Here is a 19,395-nt window from a genome sequence, read left to right on the forward strand (position 1 = left end):
ATCCACTGTTTTGCCCATTGTGCCACCAAAGTGAGTGATGATGACAAGTGAGACTAGTTTGGGGAGTTTTTTGGAATTACCTTTAGTCTTGCTCCAGCCTTGCCCGCAGGTTAGAGGTCATTTTCTTTGAAGAGGCTATGGCAGGGAGCACACGTTTGGCTTGAGAAGATGCTCTCCAGCCCGAGTCCTGCACAAGCAGGCAGGTTTATTCCCCCTGCACAATGCAGAGTTCAAATGAAGCCCTGGCTTTGCAGAGAGGGCTTGGTGAGGTGAGCGAGAGTCGCCAAGATCTGGTACGACAATACCCTGCTCCATTTCCGCTCCGAAAACAATAGTTTACACAACCACAGCCTGCTTGAGGTTTTTGCCTTACTTCACGGCTGAGCAATGAGACCCCAAATGTTACAGCTCTGCCTAATGTCCTTGGCTCTGTCCTGCTTTGGAAGGAAACACGCCGTGGCCTGCGCTGCCAACGCGATTTCCTCTCGCTCATCTTTAAAGGTCTCTTTTTCCAACAGCTGATGGGCTCTGCAGCTCCGGGGAGGACGTGAGATCCGGCTGGCCCACGATCTAGCTGGTATGGCCACGTGCCATGTTGTTGTTTGTATTGCTTTCGTTTTTTTGGAGTTACTTGGCTCTTCCACGCAACTTGTTTTCATCCTGAACTATGTGCTCATTACATATCCAAACACCCACGCAGGTTTTGCATGAGGAAACTCGAAACACACGCGCAGTAGAGGAGCGAGTTTGGGCTGGGGGTGGGGTAAGGGGGTGGGGGGAATGAGACATTTGTCTCTAGGCAGACACAAACAATCACCAAATCCCCCGAGCTGCCCGTGGTTGGATTTCAAGCTTACTGACGACAAGCACGTGAACGCTGCGTGTGCATCCTCCTGGCAAAGGGATGCAGGGGACATCACTTGTGGTCACTCTGGCCTCTGCCAGCAACTCCAGCTACTGTCCAAGGCACCCGGCCAGGGACCTCCTGGCTTTCTGGCAGGCTGTACCCTGAACACCCAAGGGACTCATTTTTTTTTGCTGTTAGGAAAGCTCTCGCTTCCCCTCCACAGCCCCATCCTCACAAAGCAGCAGCCAGCCACAGCTCAGGCCTGGCGGGCACCAAGTCGTGCTGGAGGGTTTCAGTAAGGTCCCAAGTGAGAGGGTCAGATACAGCACTGTTCTGCATGGTATTTGCTTCCTAAGTTTGGGTTTTTTCTCCTACAGCAGTGAGTCCGAGGCAGCACAGGCAGCCACGGTGCCATTGGGCCCCCCAGGCTGCAGTGATTCAGCACTGCTCTAGTTCAGCAAATGCAAGACTAGCAGAGCAAGGTTCAGACACTCATGTTTTCCAAGTCTCTCCCATTTTTACGGCCCCACTGCCACTGCTCCTGCAGCTGGCTCGAATGGGATGCAGAGAGCTCAGCTGGAAGCTTAAGGATGTCCAAATCTGCAGCATGCTGCTCCCCTGCACCCCGTGCTCCTCCCCACCGTGCTTGGGCTGCTCAGAGAATGGAAAAATCCTCTCCCAGTGACTACTTGTATTACTGAGTGCAAGAAAACAGGTTTGCAGCTCTGAATTGCTTTGCTTCCTCACAGCCTTCCCTGCTGCCTGTGCTGCAGATGAACTGAGCTTTTCCAGGGCTGTCAGAACGGTGTATTTCATCAGCATTCACTTCAATTTAAGCCCAAAATGAGCTAAAAATAAGCTGCCTTGGCATCCAGGTCTTGATTCAAGCAGTAATAGGATCCTGAGCAAAGCAACTCCTGGGGTGGTTTGCATGGAGCAGTGGTGGGCAGGGAGCTGCTGGCTCTCCCTCCTCCTTCTCCTCCTCCTCCTCCTCCTCTTCCTCCTCCTCCTCCCAGCTGCTTCAGGGATGTCACTCACCACTTGCTTAAAACTCCCTAAATTCCATACTCGAAGGTCAGAGGTTTTACCTCTCTTGTGCTGGTTGTTGTAGAGGCTCCAAATGCTGAGGTAGCATCTCTTCCTCAGGGGTCAGGAATATACCATTAGTTAGATTCTTAGGAATCTTTGAATAAGCAATTTAGGAGGGGGATACCCACAGGCAGAAGTTTGGGTAAGTCTGAAATGCCATGGGAAAGCCACAATCTTTGAGAAGCCCTATTAGAGCAGCGGCAGAGGGAAGGTACAGAGGGAGGTGTGACCCTCACACACCGACTTTGCTGCGCCGTCTCAGAGCACCATGGCTTTGACACCAGTGAAAATGCTGCAAAGCCTCCTCCTAAGAAGGGGTCTGGAGATGAAGCGCTTGCTGCTCCCCCTTGCTTTTTAAAATACCCAGTTGATGTTCAGCCTTCCAAGGCTGCTGAAGGAGTTTTTTCATCTGCAGTTAGATTTTGCTGCCACATTCTCACTGGCTTTCCTAAAATAAAGAAGGGGGGGGAAAAAATAAAAGTCCTTGTGCTAATTTAATCTAGCCAGGCATCTTGCTGTCCTGCCTGATAATAATCTCTACAATCTGTCATTTCCAACAGACAGCTGTTTATTTGTTCAGCTTCTTTTTCCCCTTGGTCTTGAAATATCTCCTCTGCTTTCTGAAGCAGCCAGGGATGTCCCAAGCCTCCCCCTTGCTTTGGTAGGAGGTCTGAATGGAAACATCTTCCTTCTCCAGGAAGAATCCTATAACAACCTCAGACAATGTGGCAAAGAATGCCCAGCTTACGTGCTGGCCCCATGGGTGTCTGGGGTTTCAGAGCCAGCCTCCTGGCATGCAGGAGCCCAGAGCTCTGAAAAACAACCTGGGGCAGGTCTGGGAATCCTGATGGGAGCTTCTCTCCAAACTGAGCACAGCACTGCAGACCCAGAGGGTACCAATGCTGCCAGACAAATATTCAGCAGCAAAAACTGCAACAGAGAAGATGATTAATATTTGAACAGGTTTAATATCTTCAGTATGCCCTCGTGGGCAAGAAGGCCAGTGGTAGCCTGGGTGCATCAAGAAGAGTGTGGGCAGCAGGTTGAGGGAGATTCTCCTCCTCCTCTGCCCTGGTGAGACCTCATCTGGAGTCCTGTGTCCAGTTCTGGGCTCCTCAGCCCAAGAAGGACAGGGAACTTCTGGAGAGAGGCCAGCACAGGGCCACCAATTTAATCAGGGGACTGGAGCATCTTCCTTATGAGGAAAGGCTGCGGGACCTGGGGCTGTTCAGCCTGGAGAAGGCTAAGGGGGAAATCTCATTGATATTTTGAAGTACATAAAGGGTGGATGTCATGAGCATGTGGTAACACTTTTTTTCAGTAGTGTCCAGTGACAAGACAAGGGCTAATGGACATAAGTTGGAACACAGAAGTTCCACTGGAACAGGAGGAACAAGTCCTTTGGTGCTGAGGTGAGGGAGCCCTGGCCCAGGCTGCCCAGGAAGGGTGCGGAGGCTCCTTCTCGGGAGGTTTCCAAACCTACCTGGACATGTTCCTGTGCCCCCTGAGCGAGAGGAACCTGCTTTAGCAGGGAGTTGGGCTGGATGAGCTCTGGAGGGCTCTTCCAGCCCCTATCATTCTGACATTTTGGGATTCTACAAGTGATCTGGATGATGGGATCAAGCATGCCCTGAGGAAGTTTCCAGTGATACTTTGGTACCATTACACTGCAGTAATGACACTGAAGGGGAATGACACAAAAAAAAACGGAGACTTCCTTTTTACAAGGGGTCACATGGCTAAGACAAGGAGTAATGGGTACAAGTTACTCCTGGGGGAGATTCTTATTGTACAGAAGAGGAATATTTTTCACACTGAGAACAGTCAGCCATGGGAATAATCTCTCCAGGGAAGCGGTGCATTCCCCAACATCGGACACTATGAAGATTTGGCTGGATGGGATGCTGGGCCATCGTGTCTTGAACATACTTTTCCCAAGAAAACCCAGATGATTCTTCAGGTCCTTTCTATGATTAAATATAAGTTATTTCCTAAAATCCACAGAAGTAATTAGACACAACAGTGCATGAGGAGCCACTTGGGTTGCTTCCCACAGCTTGGATCTCCATGAAGCTTGTAGGCAAGCTGTCGTATGGACTGAAAAACGACCCAAGGAAAAAAAAATATGATTAATTCTGGCACCCAGCACTCAATTTACAATGGCTTTCAAAGAGGACTGCTGGTAAAATGCTAAATCTGGGCACCACTTGATCATCTGCATTTTCATTTTACTTGTTATTTACTTTTACTTATCTATTTACTGTTATTTACGGTGACTTTAATAGCTTCAACTCCTTCTTGGGAACAAAACAGAACAAAACAAAACAAGTCACCCAACAGAAGTGTCAAAACAAGCTTCTTGGGAAGTTTAAGAACACACAGTCAAATATTTGCTGATAAAATGTGAGGGAGGGTAGATGTGCTGCCCACGACAGGGACTGGTGCAGGAGCCAGCACAGGACCAAATCCCACTGAGTTTTCCTAGATCCTTTTCCTGAGCACTCACTCATGGCTGTGGCTGCCATGGGGCTGGGAAAGGAGATGTCCTCTTTGTCAATCAACATCCCACAGCAGCTCTAATGCAGCCCCACAACCCACCTCAGCCCCACAGGGCAGGTCCCTGAGTTCCACAGCCTGCCTCAGTCCATGGAGCATCCCTTTGAGCCCCACAAGCCATCTCCCTGAGCCCTCCAACCTATCTCGGCCACACAAAGTATCCCTCTGAGTCCCACAACAGCCTCACAGGGCTTCTCCAATGTAGCCTCAAAGCTCACCTCATCCCCATGGGGAATCTCCCTGAGCCTCACAGCCCATCTCACCCTCACAGAGCATCCCTCTGAGCCTCACAGGGCATCTCCCTGAGCCTCACAGCCCGTCTCACCCTCACAGAGCATCCTTCTGAGCCTCACAGGGCATCTCCCTGAGCCTCACAGCCCATCTTATCCTCACAGAGCATCCCTCTGAGCCTCACAGGGCATCTCCCTGAGCCTCACAGCCCATCTTATCCTCACAGAGCATCCTTCTGAGCCCCACAGGGTGCCCCAACCCACCTCATCCGCGCAGAACATCCCTCTGAGCCTCACAGGGCATCACCCTAAGCCCCATAGCCCATCTCCTCTCCATCGTGCATCTCTCTGAGCCCCACAGCCCACTTCAGTCTCACAGCCCATCCCTCTGAGCCCCACAGCAGCCCCGTGCCGGCGCCCCTGAGCCCCACAGCAGCCCCGTGCCGGCGCCCCCGAGCCCCACAGCCCGCCCCGCCGCCCGCCCTCCGCGCGGCCCCTTTAAGAGCGCGGCCCCGCCCCCCGCGGTCGCTGCCGGGGCCGCGGCTGCCGCTGCTGACAACAAGATGGCGGCGGCGGGGCCGGCGGGCCCCGAGAGCCGGGTGCTGGGCTACACCCTGCACCGCTGGAGCAGCTTCTCTTCCACGTACCTACCCGAGTGAGTCCCGGCTTCGACCCTGACCCTGGCCCCGGCCCTGCGCCGTTCCCGCGCCGCGGCGGGCTGCCGGGCCTGCGGCGGGCCCTTGCCGTGGCCTGCGCGGGCAGGCCGCGACGGGCGGCGCTGAGGTGGCAGCCGCTCCGGGGGCTGGCGGAGGGGCGCTGGAGGCGGGGGGTGTTGCGGAGGCTCGGGCTGCTCGAACGCCGGGCTGGCGAGGGGCTGCTGGGGGGCGGCTCGGTGACCCGGAGGGGGGTGCGCGTGTGTGTGTGGGGCGGGGGAGGGGTGGCCAGCAGGGTTGAGGCGGGGGGAGCTGTGTGTGAGGGATTTGGGGGGTGTGTATGTGTGGGAAGGACTGGTCAGCAGGATTTAAAGGCTGTGTGAGGCAGGGGGTTGGCAACTCCTGGAGCTGGCTGTGTTCGAACAGATTTTGGGGAGCGTTGGAGGGTCTGCGCTGCAGCTTTTGGGAGTGAGTAGGTGGGGAGGGCCTGGCTGCCGGGGTAGGGTCAGGCAGGAGAGGGTTAGGGGTGATCCCCAGGTATGGGCAAGGGAGGACAGCACGTAAGGAGAAGGAGGAGCTGTCCCTAGATTTGGGGAGAAAACAGCGTCTGTAGGAGAGACTCAGCAGGTTAAATGGGGAGAAGAAGAAGTCAGTCTTCCTCCTCCACAGGCAGGTTTGGGTATGTCAGGGCAGTGTGTTTTTTGGCAGCCTGGCTTCTTCTCTGTCCCTGACCTCAGAAAGGGTGAGGGCTGTTCAGCCACCCTCCCCTGCTGTGGGTGGTTTGAGGGGAAGAGGCACGCTGCCCCTGCCTTCTGCTATTAGGAGTTTGGTGCAAAGGAACTGGAGCTGTGTTTTACAGCTGCTGTGCTCATGTGACCTATTCTGAACGGGAGAGTTGGCTGTGTGGCAATCCAGCTGCAGCCTGTTAAACTACTCTAGTGACTGAAAGTCAATTTTGGGTGTGAGATAGGTGTACTATTGTCCATACAACTTTTTGATAAGTTTACTTGGAGATCAGAGGATCATTTGGGATATGGCACTTGGACACCTGAGTCATTGCAGGCTGTGGAGTTTTGTCTAATCACTGATTGTGCTGGATTTAATAACCTTTGATTGAAATATTTTTTAAGTCACCCACTATCAACAAGTGACAGAGCTGCCTTATTTGTTAATTATTAATGTCATGATTTGTCTACACTTTCCAAAATGAAGTGAACCTTTCAAAACAAAGTTGTTCTGAGTAAGCTCCTAGTTGTTACATCTTTCTGTGGATTTGGTTTGTTAGGTTAAAAATAACTAGATTGTTTTATAATTGATCATCTTCAGTGATGGTTAACTAATCCCTTTACTTTTCTTGTTCAAAAAGATTTTAAGGTGTTTCTCTAAGTCTATGATCATGCTTGTAAGAATTTCTACCAGCATTTCTGTCTTTCAGCATTGTATTGAAGTGCTGGCCCATGAGTAGAAGGGTGACAGTCCATTATTGATTTCACTGCTGCGATGCAAAAAATAATACCTTCTTTCTCCTTGATATTGCATTCCAAGACTCCTGTTAGTCCTTTTCACTGTGGACTCATGTCAGGAATTAATATTCATGTGGTATCTGCAGTGCTGCCCAAAGTCCTTAATGTCATTGCCTTCTTTGTACAGTTCCCTTTCAAATGCATGGCCTTGCATTCGCCTGGTTTTAAGGTGCTGATTATATGTGCTTATCATGAGTAAAACCGATTTTAACAGCTCTTGAGCAGTGTTCAATAACCCCAGTGAAGGGGTTATTCTCTGGCATGCTGACTGTGTTCTGAGGGATGCTGATCCTCAAGTTTTGTGTGCTGTCTTCTCTGAAAGTTTTGGATTTTACTTGCTGTCTGGTAACTTTTGATTGCCTTGTTCTGAGAGAGAGCTTAAATGCAATCCAAAGTGAAAGAGGACACTTTGTCCTGTGATTTAGGATAAGGAAGGAGAAAGTTTATAAAGAAACATATGGGAGAGTGGGTTTTGGAAGACAGAGTGGAGATGAAAAACCTAAAATTGCTGGGACAGGAGGGAAGATGGAAAACTGTAAGATTGCTGGGACAGGCAAATGACATACTGTGGGATAAGTGTGCAAATAGAGCTAATAGTTGTGTTAGGAATGTGTGGAACAGAATGATGCTTTTCTGGAAGGATACTGGGAATTTGGGTTGTACTGTAGTACACTGGCATATGTAGGAAGAAACAGCTTTAACCTTGAAGTGGAGCTCTGCCATAATGGATGTAGGAATGCATTACTTTATTAAATAAAGCTGCTTCTTCTTGGGAGCTGTGGTCTTGTGCTTGTGGAAGAGGAGCAGAGTAAATTACCTCTGTTCTTTGTCAGCGAAGTATGATTTAAACACACTTCTTAACTAGTTGTATGGTCTTGAGTGTAAAACAAAGGTATGAAATACAAAACTTTCCTCACTGCTGTCCAGGGAAGAAATGAAATGTCTGGTGATATGTAGTACACCTACTTACCTGGTGCTGAACTGATAGTGAAACTTTGCACAAAACTGTAATCACCTGATAACTGCTCTGTTTAATTTAAAAGACACAAAGACTGTTTTTCAAAGACCTTTCTGGTTGTGTTCTAGTTTAGGATTTGTAGTTTCCATGACAGAGGAGCTTCTGGTGAACTCCAGCATCTTTCCTATAGTGGTACAAGGGGACTGGTTAGTGCTGGATCCAATTTCTGACTGTTTTACCAGTGCTATGACTACCTGCAAGACCTTTCAAAACATTGAATCGTTAAGGTTATCCTTCTTGAGTCTGCCAAAGAATAGTTGTATTGTTTTTTGACCAGCTGGAGTTGTTCTCTGTTGGCTTGTGGCTACCAGCAGGAAGACAGGCTTGGATATTTATTTTAAAAACTCTATGGGTAGAAGTGAAAGAACTGGCCTGGTAATAGTGTCTAGTTCAGTCTGTCTTATAGGGCAGGTTATGCCTTTGGGAAGAAAGGGGATCCAAGAGGAAGCTTGTTCTTGAAACACTTGATGTTTCCAGACTCCCTCTGCTTGTGCAGGGGCAGTAGTGCATTGAGAGGCTTCAATTGTCCAGCCAGAAGCACGTTGAACCAAGCACATCACCTGAGACCCCTCCACTGGATCCTTCCTCACCTCTCTGAGGTTCTTCCTGGAAGGAATGGAGCCATGTGAGAGACTGCTCCCTGGTATCTCAAATTGGCCCGAGGATTTCCCAGTCACTTCAGGTGAGGTACACAAATGAATACTGATGTCCTTTGGCATACACTGAGAGACCTGGGCTTTGTTCCCCTCTCGTCTCTGGCTTTCTGCAGTGAGGAGCTCACTCACATTTTTGTTTGGACAAGAAGGGAATAAACAATTTATAAAAGGCAATGTAATCCTTCCTCAAACTTGTGGGGTTTTTTTGTAAGGAAGTTATTGCTTTGCATTTGGAGAGAAGCACTTGATATCCTGGTTTTTTTTTAATAGCCCCTTTTTGTACATGCTCCAGTTTGGACAGATTTTGAACAGTCCAGTTTGAACTGCCTGCTGAGGGGTGAAGTATTGTGCTCTGTGCAGCAGCACTCATGTACCCTTTTCTATTGCCAAATGCTAAATTACTGTATCCTAGGAGCATGGTTTCTAGTGGTTGCATCAGACTCGTGACTGTTGCTATCTTCTAATTGGCTAATGCACTCAGGTCCTTCTGTCACTGTTTTATATGTCTGAAATGCCACTTCAGAGGCTAACAGCAGCTTTTTACTGTGTTGTGCTAGTCGTGTACCTTTGTGAGGAAATTTCATCCCACTTCTGCTGCTCAGGTCTTCAGAGTCATTCAGGTTTTCCTGTATAGCGTCTCTGTAGAGGGAGATCAGTTCACTTCCTAGATTTGACTTCAGGATTTTTATTGGCATTTAAGAAGATCAGATAAGATAGGTTTTGTAGCTGATAATTAAAGGCCATTAGCAACCTTCTCCTAATTTGTAGTCACTTTTTTATCACAGCCCTTTTTAACCTATTTCACTGTGGACTTGAGTAATTCTGATAATTCAAGTGTTTTCCAGTTTGGCACCTTGTGTGGTGCTGCACCAAAAGCTGAGGCTCTGGTGTCTTCTTCCTAGCAAGCATAGGGGAACAGAGACAGAGCCATCTGATTTGTTCTGACACACTTAAATGTGTGCCTTTTTTCTGGTTTTCTGTATTTCCATCAGATCAGGGGAAGTAAACCAAGTGAAACATGCTTTGATAGTGAATTGTGAGTGACTTGTAGACATCTGAAATGAGAATGTCATTTTTTTTTGCTTTTTAGTTAAGAGGATGTGACAGTAAGTTCCTGCCCAGTCTAACCAAACATCTAGTGCTGTGTTGTGTTTACTTTAAAACAAGAGATGAACCCTCCTGTGTCTTCAAATCTAAGGTACTCCAAAGCATTAGTAAGAGGACACTGAGAACACATGTAGTGAACTTCTTGGGGTAGTCCATTTGGATTTTTTTAAGAAAACCCCACAGAACCAAGACATAAAACCACCTGAATTCCAGTTACTCTGTTCTTTGAGGTTTCTGTAACAGGAAAAAAAATGTGTATTTGTGGCTAGTGAAATGTGATTCTCAATTTCTTCTACCACGTGAAACAGATGATTCAGACCCTGCCTTATAGATTCATGAATCTTGTTATAGATGCGTTTGTTCTGTCCATGAGGAATCTCCTATTCACTTTGAGATCAGCCATTAATAATTAAAAGGTTGGGGTTTGTTTGTTCTTTCCTCCAGTACTAAGCTGTTTCCTTGATGAAGTGAAGATTCCTTCTATTGAGGTCTCAGCAGTTTGAAGTTATCTACACCAGACCAAAACAGTAGGCTAGCCAAGTGTGCTTGAGAGGTGTTTATGCAGGATGAACTGGGCTCACCACCCCTGTGCTAGAGTTATGGAATATCGCAGAATGGTTTGGGTTGGAAGGCACCTTAAAGATCTTCTAGTTCCCACTCCTCTGCCGTGGAGTCTTAGTGATACTGCTTATGTCTCATGGTTTCTTAAATATCTCCAGTTAGGTTGCAGTGATAATTTCCATTCTACCTCTAGAAATTCCACTTTGGGTTGTTTCTTTCTTTTGCACATATAGATAGAAATGTAGTTTTTTCACCTTAAATTGTCAGCATTTATAGCTCTAGTTGAGTATTTTAATGTATCCAACTCACTTACCTTGCTCTAATCGCTTTGCCTTTAGCTGTGGGAAGATGAACAGACACAACTGCTGCCTATCTGTAACTGTGTGCTTGTGATGCCGTTGCAATATTGATTAATACTTTTAATATTTACTGAAATGAGCTGGGAATGCAAACACTAGCTAATGAGGTGAGCTGGCCAACTCTGTTCTCCTCAGGTGAACCCTGTGTACAGAAATGTGCTCTCTTCTGCTTCTGGTGCTTTTCAATGTCCAGTGGAAAATATTTTTGCCTTCCTACTTGTTTGTGTAGCTTTTCTGGATACTTGTAGACTGTCTCATGTTCTGACAGGCTTTTCCCCCTTTGCTTGCATCTCTTTTGTAGCCTAGGATTTTTCTCTGAAAGCTGAAATGCAATGCTTAAAAAGCAAAGTATTTCAGTAGAAAATGAAGTAACCTACAGATGGAATATGTAAGTATCAGGTGCTTCTCTAGTATCTGATAATGTGAAGTGGTGATACACAAAAAGGTCAGAAAGGTGGAAGGAGTGAAAGAGATGATGATTATGAAGTTGTTCATTCCTTACATTTACATTAGAAGTCTGATGGCTCTTGCTTTCCAGGTAAAAGTGCAAATGCTGAAGTACGAGAAGAAACTACTGTGAATCCAGCTAAAATACAGCCATTATTGAACAGATTAGATGGAGTTTTATCCACTGGCAGAAGGAGGAAGGCGAAATGCCAATTGTTCTAGTTCCCTGATGTGACTAGCCTGGCAGAACCTGTATTACTCTTGTGTTCAGCCTTTGCTGGGATGACATTTTTGGGGAACATTAAGAATGTAAAAGTTTTCTTAACATCATCAGGTTAAGGATCATTTGTTCTGTATGTAGCTTTATATCTTGCAAGATTAATAAAGTTTTCTAGCTTCTTATTACTAATTACTTGCTTCAAAACTGAAACTATTTAAAACAGAGCACGTCTTCCTTGTGATAACTGCTTTTATTGCTCAGCCAGTGTGTACAGCCCACTTCAGTTGGTTTTATGGCAAAGAATATAGCTGCTTCTTCTGCACATTCATCATCTTTTTAGCAGATTGCTGTTAGAATGCATGTTAGGTTTATCACCCCCATTGATTTCAGGATGTGATAGCAATTTTTCGGTTGATGTTAACTGGTGTGTGCCATGTTGATTCACAGGATCACAAAATTGTTCAGGTTTTAAAAGACCTTGAAGCTCCTTGAGTCCAACTGTTCCCCCAGCACTGCCATGGCCACCACTAACCCATGTCCCTCAGCCTCACAGCTCCATGATTTTGGAATCCCTCCATTACTGGGGACTCTATCATGGCCCTGGGCAGCCTGTTCCAGGGCTGGACAACCTTTTTGGGGAAGAAATTGTTTCCTTTTCTCCTGTCACTTGTGAGACAGACTCTCCCTGCCCCAGGCCACAGCCTTCTGTCAGGGAGTTACAGAGAGTGACTGTGTCTCCCCTCAGCCTCTTTTTCTCCAGGCTGAACACCCCCAGGGCCCTCAGCTACTCCTCACAGGGCTTCTTCTTTAAATCCCTCACAAATAAATTATCAAGAGGTCAACAAACATCCAAAGCAAGTCACTGCTTGTCTGACTTTAATTGCATGTTAATATAAACTTCTAAAGTCCAATGTAGTTTTGCTTTTATGACTACAGCCTGTTGAATTTTGAGGGAACAGTGGAGTGGAAGTTCAGCTGGACCTGAGTTCAATAATGTATTAGTTACTGGAAAGGGAGGAGGGAGCACTGATGATTTAGAGTGGTTTGTTACATTAGGTAGTTGCTATTTTAGTTGTGACTTGAAACCCAGTGTGCGTAATTTTTGAAACATTTTTGCCTGGGTTGGTTTAAATCAAGGAGCACAAGCAGATATTTAAGTTGAGGACAGCAGCCTGAATGTCTGAATTTAACCTGCCAAAACAAACTGGTCTGTGGTGCTTGCCCCTCCTCTGCTCCTGTGTTCTGGGGTTCCTGGAAAATGTCATGATCTTGATAATGGAGGAACATTACGCATGGGCAACTTTGAGTTGGTTGGTGTTTTTCTCAGTCCTCTCTGCATTTTCTTCGTTGACTGCTGAGTTCATAATTGTCACTCTCAGTCTTTGGGAAGGTGCTTGAAACCCACTGAAACTGTACTTAGAATATTACCTGTGTTTTTTTTTCTTGAGTGCTTCTCTATAGATATATACTTCAAGCAGCTTTTGTCTCTTACCATATCTATTTAAATACTAATCTCCCAGCCTAATCTACATTTGAAAGTTGTGTTAGTAAAGGGATACTTATAACAGAGAGTGTTAAAATGGAAGAAAAAAGATTAGATAAATTAACCTATGAGGAAGGAACTGCTGAGTGAGCTCTCTCCCTGCTCACGATGGTGTGCTATGGCTAACTTTCACATTTTGTCTGCTAAAAAACCTCCGTTCTGGTGCAGGATTTTGAAACTCCCAAGTAGGAAAGTAATGTTGTCTTGGTAACTGGGGTATTTATGAATTAGGAATTATTTATATTGCACCCAAATCAGCAATTACTCCATAATGCAGCTGTAGGCACAGATTTCTAACTTTTAACACAGTTCCCCAAACAGCCCGTACTTAATGATAAGGTGATGTATCTTTATTTCACCAGGTCAATAGTTTGTGTTCTGGATTTCCTGTGTAAAGTCACACTGTTAGTGAGAGAGCCTTAACTTTGAAAGGAAAGCTATATATGGTGAAAATGATCCTACCTGGAATCAGAAAGCATTTTCCGTAGTTTTGGTAAAAAAACTCCCTGCCTGATATAAGTTTGGTTGTGAGGGGACTTCAGTCTGCTTTATTGAATGTAGTCTGCTTTAAATTCTTTCACAGACATCATTTTTTGGGTGAACTTTTTACTATGTGTGAAGTTACACTGCTGACATATTCAAGATGTGTTTATGGCTTACATTAGGAATTTTTTATCTTTACATGTAGTCACTTGGTCTGGTTTTGAGCATCTCTCTGTTGGGTGGAAATATTACTAATATTGTGGCATGTAATAGCATTGTTGCAATGCTGTGAAATTGTGGAAGACCTAAATCTACTTCCTTGCCTTCATAAAATCTTTCCATATGTGCATTAGTCAAAGAAAAATACCCCACCAACCTTGTGATGCTTCCAAAATGCAGCATGGGGGATTTACATAGTTGTGTGCTACATACTGTGCTAGATACTGTTTTCCTCTAATTGTCTTTTAAAGGGTCTGTCTCTTTCCAAGAAAATGCTTTTGGAAATGAGAAGTGAGAGCAGTGCAGCATTGAAGTGTGCTGTACTACCAATATTGTAGAAGATTTGGGAAGTCTAAGGCCAGAGGCTTTCTTTGTGATTGCTGGCATTAGAAATTCCCATGTTCACACACTGTCTAAACTGTTTGCACAGCAAGAAGTGACACTTTTTAAAAAATAAATGAAAACTGAACTTTGTTATAAAGCGACTGTGGCTGATGATGTCTTAAACTCTGGCAAACTTGACTACAATATTTTGTTAATTGCCTACAAATCCAGTGAGCAGAAGAGTGTAACATCTTCGTTTTTCTGTTGAGTATTGAAGGGTAGAACTCATCCTATTGTTGATCTTTTTTTATCAAGACAGGGATCACTCAGGCTAGGTTGCATACAAGCTGTGTTACTTGTGTGATTACTTTGTGGATCACTTCAAAAGCTGGATTATAAATATCTTCCTGTCTTAGATATGGACAAATTAACATGGAATATGAAATGAGCAGAAGCAATGGTTCCAGGTTATCTTATAATTGCTAATAACAATCCACTAAGATCACCAACATTTTAAGTTAGTTTCTTTTCAAAAAGTAGAGAGGTGTAAACCAAACTGCATGGAAGTGATGTGTTTTAGTGATCTAACAACTGTTAAATTTCAAACTAAAGCCAGTGAAGAGAGGGAACAAACTTTGGTAATTTTTAAGCTTAAAAGTCCAGCATCACTCAGCAGTTAAATTGCATGTGAACTCTAATCCCTAAACATTGGGACAATTAGGCTGGTAATCATCTGCATCATGTCAAGTTCCTGTGGTTACCAACATCTGTGAATAAGCCTATTGATTTTTTTCTCCAATTTGTTTTTCTACTGTGCTGATATTACCAAGCTGAAGCCGGGAGCTCTTGGCCCTAAGGATTTGGGTTGCTCAGTGCCGTAATACAGTCAAGTTTAATCTGTGATTTAGGGTTGTGAAGTGTCACTGGAACAGAAGTTATTTTCCAGGCTCTGATAACTTCCTGGGAATTCACTATACTGCTGCAGTTCTAGTCACTACTGGTAATGTTTAAATCCTGGCGTGTCAGGAGGAAGCATTGATGAATCCAAAACATCCTGTTTAAAGAAGTCTGTAACTAGATTAGGCTGGCGAAAAAAAAGTACTACCTTGTATCACTGGAAATGCCTGTGACAGTGTTGTTTTGTGTTGAAGTAGTTTGCATTTTAGTAAAGGCCTTTGTGTGTCATTGAGTTGTCAATGAAGAGACATAGCTTTAAAAAAACAGTAAACTTTATTGAAAGAAATAATTGAGAAACTGGTTTTACTGGGCCATAGCCAAGTGATACTGGTTTCGATGTCTACTATAGTCATCTGTGATCTGAGAAGTATCCGTTCTGTAAGGAGGCTTCTAAACTCATCAGTTCATTTTGGCATGCTGTGCTTGCTTGGCTATTTTACTGGTGCTAGAAGTAAATTTATAATTTACTGGATGTTTGTGTGAAACCGCTGCTGAGGAGATGGACGCAAATTCGAACAGTACGTTGGGAAACGTCACAATAATATAGTATGTGAAATTGCACACTTGCGTAAAAACTTCTACTTGAGGGAGGTCCTCTTTTACTCCTTAACAGTGGGTTTAAGAGGTCCTATGTTTTAAAAACATGGAGAACCAAAAGACAACATTCAACCCCCAAAAACTTACTTCTTGAACGAATCTGCATAATAGTAGTGTATCTTCTGCTTTTCAACCAAGAATATTTCACATCTTTGCATCCTTCTGCCACGCTTAAGCAGAGGATTTTTTGATAGAGAGCAACTTTACAACAACATTTAAAAGCTTTTATTGCCTTAATTGCTTTAGGAGAGAGCCATGGATACACAGAGCTTTTTAAACATCATGATCAGGTGCTTTGAAATCAGTATTAGTTGCAGTGAGATTCTGAGAGTTGCAGGAGAAAACTTTGCCTAGTTCTTTCCAAATTTGTGGAATCGGGTTTTTTTTGGTGCTGTGGTAGTTGGGGCTGTTTTTGCTGTTTTTCTTGGTTAAGACTGTGTGTACATTCCAGTGTCTAGGCCGGGCAAGAGTCTCTCTGTTGATGCCTTCTACTGGCTGGTGCGATAGTTCCACATGTTTGAAATAGTTGGCTCACCATGTCTTACGCTCTTCTGTAAAGTGGGCTTAGTGGAAATTTTAGTTCATGTATTTTAGTGGCTATGTTCTTACTAGTCTGCTTTGGAATGGCTGTAGGAAAAAAAGTCCAAAAAAATCATCACATGGATAACCCTGAGGAAAGAACTTTGTCCGTTTTCAGTCAGACTGTGTTTTTGTAGCACTCCAAATGCTTTTTGCAATTTAATGGTGTGGTACTTTGGCAGTGCCCAAGTTCCAAGTCCTCTTGGAGACGCGTATGCCCTTTTCTGCACAGCTGCTCTCTGAGGAGCAATTTGAATGTGCCAAGCTAAGCCAGTGTTTTGGATTTGTTTATTCTTAGGGACTTGTTCCTAAAGTCATGGATTATCTTTAAGAGCGGCTTCACAAAAATATTTAGGTTAGATGCAAATTATAGCAGCCTTAAATCTAATTTGCAGTATATTCTGCAAAGTCATCTTATGTCTCCTTTCCTGCCCCCCGCCGAAGCAAAAAAACCCTCTCCCTTAGTGACTGTACTACCTGAAACCATGGAGCTTTTTGCACACAGTCCCCTGGTAGTATGGGGACGTCTCTAATTCCATCAGAGATCAGGCAGCAGTTGGTACAACGGATATGGCCGTTTCTGGGTTGCTAAAAGGAAAAGTTATCAGCTTCCAGCAGTTGCAAGAACAGCGTCTGCATCGGTAATAAAAAGAAACTTCCACGGTGTTCTGCCAAGAGAGCTTTCTCTGCAAAGCAGCCAGAACGATCCACTGCTCTTACTTAGTGATGGGAACACTTACAATAAAGGCTTAGATGCTAATAGCTGTGAAGGAAGCTAGATTATGAATTTAAGGCACGCCAGTACTGCCTCTGGAAATGTTATTGTTTGTGGTGCAAATGAAGTAACTCCTCCTGCTTAGTTTTCAGTGTGGGGTAGGACTGCCCACAAAGTAGCAGAGGTACCATGACATCTAATTTATTTTAGTAGTTACTTGGCAGTGGGAGAGTAGTACTGGGAGTTGACTCCAGTATGATCCCCTCATCTGGATCCAGCTGCTCATCTTTCTTTTTTTTCCCTTATGTGCTGGCACTAGTAGTAAGCTGAATTGGAGAACTGATCTGACTAAAGAAGTTATTTAACGCTAATCTTTATTATAGCTGCTGATGTAGGGAGGGGGAGGATCAGGCACGAGTGGGTGGAACAGTCCCTCTTGGCAGCCTTGTAGATTTATGCTAGACTAGTTCTTGTATCTATATCTTATGAGTTATCCCAAACCACATTTAATGGGTTGAGCTTTTTTTTTTTCACAGGAAAAGCTTGCGTAAAACTTCTTGGTACTTGTGGTAGCTCGAGGACTTATAAATACCTTTTTTGAATGCCTTGTGAAAATTACATGGAAAGTCATGGAGTTTAATGGAGTTTTTCCCTTCCAGGGTTTCTCAGATATTAATCTAGGCGTCTTGTCTGAAAGGTCTGCCTACAGGTACTGCGTTAGAGCTTTGTGATGCCCTGAGAAAGGTCTTTACATGGAAAAAGGCGTCTGTCATTAGGATATGCGTTTGTTTGTGTCTTGCTGTCTCATGACTGCTGGAATGCTTGAATTCCTCCAAGCCCATAAATTTTCCTAAACCATTACAGTAAATTGACTTTATACACAGGGACTTCTGCTTCAGTGTTTAATCTTCATAAATTTATAACCCATGTGTTTTTAAACCTCTTTGACTCCATTGACGCTACTGTCTTTTAAATTTCTTTTTCGCTTTAATTTTGTGTGATCTGTCTGTCCTTTTTCTCTCTCTCTGCAGAATGATTTTTATCTTGTCTATCTGTACTGATTGAGGTCCTCTTCAGTTGTGGCAAACTGATCTTTGACCTGGAGAAGCAAACAAATCCACTTCTAAAAATACGATCTTTGGGATCTGTCCCAGTTATAAAATCCTTCATTCCAGCAGGGCATTATCTGACCATGTCACAGTGCCAATTCCTGCAAATGTTGCTCAACCTGTGAAGAGCTTGTCATCTAATGTTTAAACAAATGTAATAGCGTCATAAATAACATTTATTCTGTAGGATAAATTCTCTTCTTGCATGCTAGGAGAAAGTTCCGTAAAGGAGAAAAGCCATCCAGTGTTACTTGGTTTTATCTGCCTTCCTGTCCCTTAAGTATTGAATATAAGATGCATATTTCCTTCAAGTTTATCAGTGTTTTATCTCTCTCCAGACACTAAAAAATACTAAGTAATAAATATCCTTTTACCCATGGCATGCTAAAGGAGACTGCAGGTATGATTCTTCTGAAATCAAGTGTTTCGGTGTCTAGTGGTGACTTAGCTTTGAGACTGGCAACTTTTTATTAGCAATTTGTCTCTCACCATTTCCCAGGTTCTCCGTTTTGGTCAGTCCATTTTGTCTCTGCTGTAATTAAAGATGGGGGCTAGATTTCCTCTGGGAGTTGAGTCTCTTTGCGCTGCAAACTTGATGTACTCAGTTGGATGTTGAGTTATGCAAACCAGTGACTGGGTGTTACCTATTTTGATGGGGTTGAAGCAAGAGGGCAGGCCATGTCCTTGTGCTGTTCACAGAATCCTAAGGGTTGGAAGAGACCTCAAAAGATGATCCAGTGCAACCCCCCTGCCATAGCAGGACCACCTAGAGCAGCCACACAGGAACTCGTCCAGGTGGTTTTGGAATGTCTCCAGAGAACGAGACTTCACAACCCATCTGGGCAGCCCCTTCCAGTGCTCACAGCCTCACAAGGAAGAATTTTTTTCCTTGTGTTTCTTTGGAACCTCTTCTGTTCCAGCATGTACCTGTTGCCCCTTGTCCTATCATCGGGTATCACTGAGAACTGTTCAAATGTGTTTTCCCTGTTGGAGATGTGTGAATGATCCAGCTGCAGGCCTGGGCCAGCACTGGCATTGCTGAGTTAATCAATGCCATGCTATGATGGAAAGTAGCTAAAGGGAGAGGGAACCTGAGTTTTGTTCCTATGCTGTGTAAAAATCGTGACGTGTCTCTTGTAAAGCTTGCAGACGAGCAGCTGCTAAGCCAGCTCTCTAAAACATGTATATTTTAAGGAATCACCCTGGTCCAGCTCCTTGCTGTCTCACTTGTCACAGGCAGACTGCTTGGATACTGTTGCTAGTGTGGTGATTTTGGTCTGCCCAATGTGGAAAGAGCGAGCTAATTTCTCTGCCTCTTAATGCTCAACCTCTGACTTAACCTCTTTCCCTTCTGAGCTTTTATATGAGCGCTCTTTCCTCCAGCCCTTTGTAGTAATCCAGATGCTTGTGTTCTTTTCCTCCTACGCAGCAGATGGAGATGGCATAAGCCTTTTTGATGACTGCTTCCTTCTTTTTACCTAAGTTTTACGAGCTGGCAAGTTTGTTAGCTGGATGTGGTAGAGCTCCTAAGCCCTGTCCAGCAGGTGGTGCATCATTACCTCACCAATAATTATATATATTTTAGGGATTTTGATTTCTTATT

At 44.7% G+C, this 19,395-nt stretch overlaps 1 protein-coding gene across 1 annotated transcript in view; it reads left to right on the forward strand.

Moving 5' to 3' along the window:
• Positions 1 to 5,260: 5,260 nt before the first annotated feature.
• The window catches only part of MKLN1 (muskelin 1), a 103,389-nt gene continuing 89,254 nt past the window's right edge, over positions 5,261 to 19,395 (forward strand). The window contains exon 1 of the mRNA XM_062020277.1: positions 5,261 to 5,377. Within this exon, the coding sequence (XP_061876261.1) occupies positions 5,286 to 5,377 (92 nt within the window). The 5' untranslated portion in view covers positions 5,261 to 5,285. The remainder of the gene's footprint in view (positions 5,378 to 19,395) is intronic.

The sequence above is a fragment of the Colius striatus genome, chromosome 1 (assembly GCF_028858725.1).
Source record: "Colius striatus isolate bColStr4 chromosome 1, bColStr4.1.hap1, whole genome shotgun sequence".
NCBI lineage: Eukaryota > Metazoa > Chordata > Aves > Coliiformes > Coliidae > Colius > Colius striatus.